Source organism: Entamoeba dispar, genomic scaffold (assembly GCF_000209125.1).
Source record: "Entamoeba dispar SAW760 scf_1105229461679 genomic scaffold, whole genome shotgun sequence".
Classification (NCBI taxonomy): Eukaryota; Evosea; order Mastigamoebida; family Endamoebidae; genus Entamoeba; species Entamoeba dispar.
The window spans coordinates 14,873-23,650 of NW_001854813.1; the positions used below are offsets into that span (position 1 = coordinate 14,873).

The window sequence follows — 8,778 nt, forward strand, 5'->3', positions numbered from 1 at the left end:
AGTTGAATAAGATCATTAATTGCTTCTTGATTTTGTTCTTCTTTAAATCATTTTGGAAAAACTTGAATTAACATTTTTACTAATGCTAATATACGTGTACGTGTTGGAATAATAATATTTTGAATAAAATCATTCCATAACATATCACTTGGTTTATTTGGACTAAATAAAATAATTAATAATTGTAATAATTTTGTAGTTGTAGTTATTAATTTAAATGAATAAACAAAACATTGTGTAAAATAACTATCTTCACAATTTTTTGAAGTAATAAATTGAAGACATTTTTCTAATGTTGCATATTGAATTATTTTTGCATTACTACCACTTTCTTTAGTAAAAGTAATATATTCATCTGTTGTTGGTAAATCAAACATATTTGCGTTATTATGAGGATTATAATCTTTTTCACTTTCAACCCATGAACTTTTCCCTGTTGAATTTTGACTTTCAACACTTTCTCCATAACTTGAACTTGGAACTGATGAATTTGTTTTCTTTTCAGAACTTTTATATTCTAATACAAATGAATCTTCACTTGCCGCTAATGATGAATCATTAGAACTTAATGATAAACTTCTTCCTGGTGATAATAATGGTGAAATAGCAGATGAAACTTTTGGTATATTACCAATTTTAGCACTTAATGGTGGAAGTTTATCTGAATTACTAAAGTCAGTAGTATGAATCATAGTAGATCCTCTTCTTTTCAATTTAATTTCTTCTATGTAAGTGATTGCTTACATTTATAACAACATTTATTTTCTTTTATTCCTTTCATTAAACATTCTTCACATAATAACTCTCGACATTTAGGACACATCGTTGTCGCAATACACATGTGATTCGGCTCAGTCATATTGAAATTTGATAAAAGATCTACAAAATTAATTTTTTCTTTTTTATAAATCTTCGTGTTTTTATTTTATGTGAAAGGTCTTTTTAAAAAATACTTCAATTTTCTTATGGAATATATACAATAAATATTTCCCTTATTCTTTCTCTTTTTCCCTTCTCACAAATCAACATTTTAGGGTTATTTTTTGTTTGTATTATTCTATGTTTTTGGTAATGTATATCACCAAAGTTACATAAAAATCTTTTTCTTTTTATCTTCGAGTACTTTTTAGTAAAATTCATTAACCTTAAAATAGATTTCTTATGAATTAGTTTCATCTTTGAATTATCAATTTTACTTTATAAAACATTATTTTAATAACAAAATTTTTGATTTTTATGTTAATTTTTTTCAATAACTTTAAGTTGAACATTACTTTTATGTCATGATAAGATAGTGAAAAAATAGAAGAAAATATAAAAGAACTTAAAATTATTAATATAAATCTTTTCAAAAATGACTGACTCTTATGCTGTTCAAAAATTCCTTAAATACGTCACCATAAATAGTCAAAGCAATGATTCAACACATGTTACTCCCTCAACACTCTGTCAATTTGACATGCAAAAACAACTTCAAGATGATTTAAAAGAATTAAATGTGCCATTCATTTTTGACGAAAAAAATTGTATTTTAAAGGCTGAATTACCTGCAACAAATGGTTCTAAACAATCGATTGGATTCTTTGCACATATTGATACTTCTCCAGAAGCTTCTGGAGAAGGTGTGAAACCATTAATTCATCAATTACCAACTGAAGTAACTTCTGATTTAGTTTTACCTTCTGGAACAGTTATTAGTAAAGAAGATATTAAAAAGTATGGTGGAGATGAAATTATCACATCATCTGGAGATACATTATTAGGTGCTGATGATAAATCTGGTGTTGCTATTTTAATGGGAACACTCCATAAAATTGTAAAAGATAATATTCCACATCCAAGAATAATGATCATTTTTACACCAGATGAAGAAATAGGAGAAAGTTGTGACCATGTTTCTATAGAGGATCTTCATCTTGACTATGCCTATTCAATTGATGGAGATGAATTAGGAACTTATAACGATGAAGGATTTAATGCATTTGGAGCTGAATTAACTATTAATGGATATGAAGTTCATCCTGGAGAAGCCTATAATATAATGGAAGATGCTGGATTTATTTTATCTCAATTTTATACTAGCCTTCCAATTAGTAAACGACCTGAAACAACAAAAGAAGATGAAGGATATATTCTTTGTACTGAAATGAGTGGATCTGTAATAAAAGCACATGCTCGTTTTATAGTAAGATCATTCAAAGTTAATGAAATGGAATTCTTTATTCAGTTAATGAAAGATCAAATTTCATTCTTAAAAAGAAAATATACAAAATCATCTTTTGATTTAAAATTTACTGAACAATATCGTAATATGAAACGTTATCTTCCAGATAATCTTCTTGTAGATAAATTAATTCAAGCAATGAAATTATCTGGGGTTGAAGCAAAGAAACAGTATATGAGAGGTGGTGCTGATTGTTCACATCTAAGTGAAAAAGGACTTCCTTGTATTAATATGTTTGCTGGAGGAATGAATTTTCATTCAAGAAGAGAATTCATTCCAGTAAAAGCAATCAATAAAGGAGTTGAAGTTATTGGTCATTTAGTTCAATTATTCTAATTTAATTTTGAATTACTCAATTAGATAGAATAAAAAAGAAATAAAATTTTCAATTATTGGGTGTTAGACTCAATCAAATCAAGAGTTTCTTTGTACAACTTCTGACAAAGAATACCATTATCAATAATTGGATTATGTTTAGCAATTTTGCAATCTGCATAATATGCTCCTGTTTTGATGTCATCAGCAAGAGCACAATGAAGAGTAGTTTGACATGCTTCTTCTGGTGTTTTCCAGAAAATTTTAAAGAATGGGGAAACAAACCACATTAACCATGGACACCAATACCTCCAGAGATTAGAATAAACAAGTCCAGGATGAAGATGAACAGCAATAATATCTGGATGTTCTTTAGCAAATTGGTGAATAAACATTCCAATAGCTAATTTAGATTCAAAATATCTAAAAGCCCGTTGATAATTTTCTTTTTTACCAACAAGATCAAGTGATTTATTGCTCGTAAATAAATGTGCTAATGAAGAAACAGCAACAACTCTTGGTTTTTCTGATTCTTTTAATGCAGGAATTAAATAATTAATGAAAGCAGCATGTGCAATATGATTTGTAGCCATCTGACATTCAAGATTTTGTTTAGAAAGAGTATAAGGACAACACATAATACCAGCGTTAGTAATAAGAATATCAACTTTATGGTATTTAGTAATGATATATTGTGCTGCTTTCTTAACACAATTTAAATCCATCAAATCACATTTAACAAATTCTAATTTATTATTTTTTGTTTCTTTACCAATAATCATGTTTACTCGAATTTGTGCTTCTTCATGTCTACAACAACACACAATAGTAGCATTTAGTTTAGCTAATGCTCTTATGTTTCATATCCAATTCCCCTATTTGTTCCTGTTACTACAACTACTTTATCAGTAAGGTCTGGAAAATTAATATTTACCCCTCCTCGGCAATACATATAAATGTAATACGTAAGAACAATTATTACTACAATACCAATTATGAATGTTAGCATTATTTGATTTAGATTTATTAGTTCCAACTTTATTAAGAAACACTGAAACAAACAATTAGTGTATATTAGTTCCACATTTTAATCACAAAATATAAGACTTTCTTTTTTTTTTTTTTCACCCTTTTTTTATTTTTTTATTTTAGACAAAAAACTTCAAAACTTTGTGTAAAGTAAGATAAGAAAAATGGAGGGATTATTACAATACAGAAATACAAGTAATTCATTTACATTTACCAAACCACAACAATGGAAATTAATAGACAATATCCTTTCATCACATAGTAATGAAAAAACTGATCAACAAATATTTTTTATAATTGATATCAAAATGATTGCATTACATAAGAGTTTGTGAATACTTTTATTGTTTTTTAATGAGATATATAAAATAACACAAATAGCAAAACCAAACCAATTTGCAATTAAATATTCTTTTCAAAACCACCAATCAATAATTGAATTTATTGCCCCATCTGCTGAATTAGCAAAAAAATGGGTTGATTGTATTGTTTGTTCTTTTTCTTAAAGTTATTAGATTGATTTAATGAATAAATAACTAGAACATATCAAAAAATGAAATTCTTTCTCATGAATTTGATAAACAAGAAAAAATAAAACCAAGTGATTTGTCATCTCTTTCTAGTTCTAAGTTGAAAGTTAAACTCAATTCAAAAACTCAAAAAGTTGTTTTAATTCCAAATTAATTATTTTTTTTTTATTTGTTTTATTTAAATTGCATTTATTTTAATTAAGACAACTTTGTTGGAAAGGAACTCTATGATAGGAGTAGAATGTGTTTAAGAAACTGAGGTAATAACCTCTCAGTATGAAGAACCAGTTGCAGATATATCTAATAGTTATCTTTTTTTTTTTTTAAATGATGTTTATTTTAATAACTTTTTAAAAAAGAACTTTAAAATAAATTAATAAATGGAACAACAACAACTAATTATCAATATATCTGTTCTTTTTGCTGGTATTGTAATTGGGGCTATTAGTACTATTTTATTCAGACTTCTTCGCACATGGTTGTCAAAAACTAATAATAACTCTAAAAATACTGAAAGAACTACTTCTCAAAATAAAATATCAGATTTATCTCAAATGGAAAGTTTGGTTAGCAAAGTGGTGGATAAAGCTAATATGTCTAATGACAAAACGAAAATACACGAGTCTGTATCCTGTATATTTGATTCAGTAGAACACGCACTAAAGCGAGTCAATAATGAGATGCAAAGAACAAACACAGTTAGTTCCTCTGTAAAGGAACTTCTTCTTATTGTGTCAACGCAATCACAACAAATTAAAAACCTCATTGGTCAAAACCAACGTGCACAAAATCTGGTGAAAGAAATTTCAAAAAAAACTAAACAAATCCATAATGATGATATGTGTTCCTCACAAACTTGTGAAAGTTCTAGCATTGAGAGTTACCAACGAAGTAGTATTCAGGATACAACAGGTAATCAAAATGGTAATGCTGTTCAAGGCAAATCTAAAAATGAAAACTTAAAACCTGAGCCAATGTATAAATTATACATTTCCATTGAAGAAGCAATGAATGGATGTCAAAAATTGGTACCACTATATGACTCTGAAGGTAATGAAGAAATTATTATTGTTGACTTATATCCAGGAATTAAAGACAGAGAAGTATTTGCATGGGATAAAAAAACAATTGAAGTACGTTATATTAAACATCCTTATTTATCAAGAAGAGGTAATGATTTAGTCATTGATAAAAAAGCAGTTTCAAAAGGAGTTCAACATCCAAGAAGTAATAAAACATTTAAAGAAAAAGATGAAGAAAAATTAAAAAGTCTTGGTGGTTTTCAAGAAGGAGTAGTTATAATTGAATAACTTTTTAAAATTATAAAATACAACTAGTTAATTAATTTATTGAATAAACTAACATTCTTTTTAACCGTAAAGAGGGAGTAATTAATGAAGTTGGAGAAGAAAAATAATCAGTGAAATCAGATAACATTGATAAGTGATTTGATTTGTTAAAGTGGATTGGTTTATATGGAGATCCAACAGAAATAATTGTACCATAATTATTATAAAAACAAACAGATAAACAAGTGTTTTCTTTTCTTGGACATCTATAAATTGTGTTTGGGCTTTGGCCCATAAAAGCAAAAGAATTTTGTCCAACAACTATCCACTCCCATTCTTTAACTGACTGAATAGAAAAATAGAATCCAATACAAAATTGATATCCATCAATAAAAATAATATAAAATTCCTGTAACTGTTGAATCTTTTCACAAATATTTCTGTCCCATTGTTCATTGATATCATCATCAATAATACAATTCATTCTATTAATATTAGGAATCCAATTCTTAATTGTATTTTCAATAACTTCTAAATCATTTGGAGAAGTTGTAATCATTTGAACTGTCATTTCTTCATTAATACTTTCATTATATTCTCCTTCTTTTTTTATAACTTTTTCTTCACTTAAAAGAAGTTCTGTTGAAATATTTGCAATTTGATTATTTATTCCCATTTGTCCAGTACTTCTTCGTTTTAGTGAAATTGTTTTTGCTGTCTCATTATTACAAAACACTAAATGATGGTCTATTGACTGACTATTAATTTCTTCAAAACGTTTGCTTTGTCTTTTTTTATTTAATTCTTTCACTTTAATAAGAGATCGTGGTGAGCTAACTCGTTTAATAAAAGAGCCTCTTCTCTTAGTAATAAGTTCATGATGAATATTCTTAGAGTCTAATACTTTTGTCATTGATATCTTGTTTTCTTCTTTTCTTTCATTCTCTTCTTTTTCAAGTCGTTCAATTTTCTTAAAAAGTTCAATAGTTAAATCTTTCCATTTCTTTAACTTCACAAGACTTATATCATTTCTATTGATACTTTGACGTAGTACCTCAATTATTAAATTTTTATTATGTTCATCTTCTTTTTCTAATGACTCATATTTCATTAATTCATATGTTTTCATTAACTCAGCCTCTTTTCTTTGTTCTTCATAATCAACAATCTTTTTCATAGCATTTTTGATTAGTGTGTCTACACGGCACATTCCTTCTTCCATATTAATAATAAACTACCTTTTTAGTTCACTGAAAATTTATACTAACTTTTATTATTTCTTCTCTTTATTTCAGTTATCTATAACATTATTATTGATACATAAAACTGTGAAGGTTGTTTTGTTTCAATCAAAAATTATGAATTCTTCATTAACTCAAATAATTGAAAAATAAATCCTGAGGTATACTCTAAACCCTCATAAATAGGAAAAAGTGATCCTGAGTAGTTTATAAAATAATGATCACTTTTAACATCAACTAAACACTTATTAAAATCACTAATTACCTAGAATAGTAACTTGAATCATTTCCTTCTATTCTCAAAAAATTATTTAATAAAACAATAGAATTTCAATTAAAAGAAATAAAAATTATTTCAAGTATTATTTTTATTTTATTAACTATCAAAATATTCTGTTATTAAATAATTTAAAATAAACAAAAATTGAAGAACTCTTTATTTTACCTTTATAAATAAATTATTTCTATTTAAGGAATAAATTAATAAGATCTTTTAACCCTTATTCAATATTCTTATTATTTTTATTCTATTCTACTATCACAATTCTTATTGAACAATCTTGAACAAAATCTAAATGAATCTTTTTGCTCAATGCATTGATCTACTTTTTATAACTATCAATGACACACCTTAGATTTTATAATTATTACTTTCATTACAACACAAAAAAATACTTCAGTTAATTATTGTAATTTAAACTATTTATTAACAAAACTCATTTATTAAGTTAATTTCTATTTATCTTAATAAACAAGTAATTCTTAATTTTTTTTAATAAAAACAAAATACCTTAAAGAAAATGTTATAAAAAAAAATCTTTATCATTTTAATTACTTAGGCTTTAGTTGTTCTTTTTAAAGCGATTTTCAAATGTCTCATTCTTCCAGTTCCTTGGGTTCTTCTTCTAAGAGCTTTGTATCCCCATGCATATTGTCTCATTTTAGCATCTGGATATCCACATGAAGCACATCTTTGTTTTTGTAAATGCCATGATCTTTTTCCGCATCTTTTGCAAAGAATATGAGTTTTATTGTGTCTAGTACCTCTACAACTGGTTCCTTTAGTCATTTTATGTTTACTTTGGTATTCAAGTTATTCTTTTAGGGTTTTTTTAGATTTAATGAAATCGAAGATATAGTTTTGTTATAATTTATTAAAATTATATTTCTGATAATGAAAAGTTGACTGGAAAAGATGAGGAATGAATGACATGATAGGAAGAAAAGGCAAAAAGTCTTATTTCGCTCTGAAAGAAATTAATGAAATACAACAACGTTATGACAACAAAATTGGATTACTTATTAGTCATAACCTTAAAAGAGAACGTGGAAGTAAAAAAGAAGTTAATGACTTATTAGACAGATTTTTAGTAGAAGATGAAAACAAAAATTTTGAAGATAGTACAATTAGACATGAAGAAAAAGATGATGTTGACCAACAACTAGCAAAAGAATTAGAAGCATTAAAGAAAAAGAATTTTATTTATGAAACAGGTGTTGAATGTATGTTGTATTGTGAAGTACCTTATGATGCGATTCAAGTTGTTTCACAATTATTTGATGGAGCAAAGAAAGAAAGGATAGTAATGAAAGAAACACAAAAAATTGTACCTTTACAGAAAGTTGATATGGCATCTTCTATGGAAAAACTTCTCAAATCAGTAAAAGAATTATTAAATGAGATTCATAGAGAAAATTATAACACTTTTGCTATTTCATATAATTGTCGTCATAATTCAAATTATAGTAGAGATATAGTTATTAAAAATGTAGCTGATTTGATGCCAAAAGAATGGAAAGTAAATTTAAAAGACCCAGACGTTACTGTTATGATAGAAATATTTTATAGAGGATTTGGAGTATCTTTTGTAGAAAGAGAGGTTATGAAGAAATATAATCATTTCAATATTCAACGATATATACAATCTGAATAACATTTTTAAAGTAATAATTGTTATTTTGATTTCAAAAAAGTTCAGGTTTTTATTAGAGTTAGAGAAAAATAATAAAAAAATAGAAAAGAAATAAAAAAGAATAATAAAAGAGAGGAAATGAACTCAAATATCAGAAGGGAAATTGAATGAACGCACCAGTCCTTGTTCTTAATACTAATACTAAAAGAGAGAATGGACGTAAAGCACAGTTGGCAA

At 26.3% G+C, this 8,778-nt stretch overlaps 9 protein-coding genes across 9 annotated transcripts in view, besides 11 other annotated features; 4 read left to right on the forward strand and 5 right to left on the reverse strand.

Annotated features, from left to right (window-relative positions):
* The window catches only part of EDI_216450 (uncharacterized protein), a gene marked incomplete at both ends in the record, with an annotated part of 618 nt that extends 602 nt beyond the window's left edge, over positions 1 to 16 (reverse strand). Inside the window, one exon of the mRNA XM_001733389.1 lies at positions 1 to 16. This exon is cut by the window's left edge and continues 602 nt beyond it. Within this exon, the coding sequence (XP_001733441.1) occupies positions 1 to 16 (16 nt within the window).
* Positions 17 to 47: 31 nt separating this feature from the next.
* EDI_216560 (uncharacterized protein) lies at positions 48 to 859 on the reverse strand (the record flags this gene model as incomplete). The annotated part of the gene is made up of 2 exons (XM_001738733.1): positions 48 to 739; positions 787 to 859. 2 exons carry the CDS (start codon positions 857 to 859, stop codon positions 48 to 50), a joined length of 765 nt encoding a protein of 254 aa, XP_001738785.1.
* Positions 164 to 195: a sequence feature (AT_rich).
* Positions 860 to 1,188: 329 nt separating the features above from the next.
* Positions 1,189 to 1,250: a sequence feature (AT_rich).
* A 59-nt stretch (positions 1,251 to 1,309) lies between these two features.
* Positions 1,310 to 1,344: a sequence feature (AT_rich).
* Positions 1,345 to 1,354: 10 nt separating this feature from the next.
* EDI_216570 (peptidase T, putative) lies at positions 1,355 to 2,560 on the forward strand (the record flags this gene model as incomplete). The annotated part of the gene is made up of 1 exon (XM_001738734.1): positions 1,355 to 2,560. The coding sequence occupies one exon, from the start codon at positions 1,355 to 1,357 to the stop codon at positions 2,558 to 2,560; it is 1,206 nt and encodes a 401-aa protein (XP_001738786.1).
* A 53-nt stretch (positions 2,561 to 2,613) lies between these two features.
* EDI_216580 (restnol dehydrogenase, putative) lies at positions 2,614 to 3,321 on the reverse strand (the record flags this gene model as incomplete). The annotated part of the gene is made up of 1 exon (XM_001738735.1): positions 2,614 to 3,321. One exon carries the CDS (start codon positions 3,319 to 3,321, stop codon positions 2,614 to 2,616), a length of 708 nt encoding a protein of 235 aa, XP_001738787.1.
* Positions 3,322 to 3,646: 325 nt separating this feature from the next.
* Positions 3,647 to 3,689: a microsatellite.
* A 43-nt stretch (positions 3,690 to 3,732) lies between these two features.
* EDI_216590 (uncharacterized protein) lies at positions 3,733 to 4,252 on the forward strand (the record flags this gene model as incomplete). Its single annotated transcript, XM_001738736.1, has 3 exons — positions 3,733 to 3,895; positions 3,950 to 4,056; positions 4,109 to 4,252. The coding sequence occupies 3 exons, from the start codon at positions 3,733 to 3,735 to the stop codon at positions 4,250 to 4,252; spliced, it is 414 nt and encodes a 137-aa protein (XP_001738788.1).
* Positions 4,246 to 4,300: a sequence feature (AT_rich).
* An 8-nt stretch (positions 4,301 to 4,308) lies between these two features.
* Positions 4,309 to 4,420: a repeat region.
* An 11-nt stretch (positions 4,421 to 4,431) lies between these two features.
* Positions 4,432 to 4,480: a sequence feature (AT_rich).
* EDI_216600 (uncharacterized protein) lies at positions 4,479 to 5,408 on the forward strand (the record flags this gene model as incomplete). The annotated part of the gene is made up of 1 exon (XM_001738737.1): positions 4,479 to 5,408. One exon carries the CDS (start codon positions 4,479 to 4,481, stop codon positions 5,406 to 5,408), a length of 930 nt encoding a protein of 309 aa, XP_001738789.1.
* Positions 5,409 to 5,439: 31 nt separating this feature from the next.
* EDI_216610 (uncharacterized protein) lies at positions 5,440 to 6,609 on the reverse strand (the record flags this gene model as incomplete). The annotated part of the gene is made up of 1 exon (XM_001738738.1): positions 5,440 to 6,609. The coding sequence occupies one exon, from the start codon at positions 6,607 to 6,609 to the stop codon at positions 5,440 to 5,442; it is 1,170 nt and encodes a 389-aa protein (XP_001738790.1).
* Positions 6,610 to 6,929: 320 nt separating this feature from the next.
* Positions 6,930 to 7,054: a sequence feature (AT_rich).
* A 254-nt stretch (positions 7,055 to 7,308) lies between these two features.
* Positions 7,309 to 7,462: a sequence feature (AT_rich).
* Positions 7,463 to 7,772: 310 nt separating this feature from the next.
* Positions 7,773 to 7,796: a sequence feature (AT_rich).
* A 34-nt stretch (positions 7,797 to 7,830) lies between these two features.
* EDI_216620 (uncharacterized protein) lies at positions 7,831 to 8,562 on the forward strand (the record flags this gene model as incomplete). The annotated part of the gene is made up of 1 exon (XM_001738739.1): positions 7,831 to 8,562. One exon carries the CDS (start codon positions 7,831 to 7,833, stop codon positions 8,560 to 8,562), a length of 732 nt encoding a protein of 243 aa, XP_001738791.1.
* Positions 8,563 to 8,622: 60 nt separating this feature from the next.
* Positions 8,623 to 8,684: a microsatellite.
* A 58-nt stretch (positions 8,685 to 8,742) lies between these two features.
* EDI_216630 (3-ketoacyl-CoA synthase, putative) overlaps positions 8,743 to 8,778 on the reverse strand; it is a gene marked incomplete at both ends in the record, with an annotated part of 930 nt that continues 894 nt past the window's right edge. Inside the window, one exon of the mRNA XM_001733390.1 lies at positions 8,743 to 8,778. This exon is cut by the window's right edge and continues 894 nt beyond it. Coding sequence (XP_001733442.1) covers positions 8,743 to 8,778 — 36 coding nt within the window.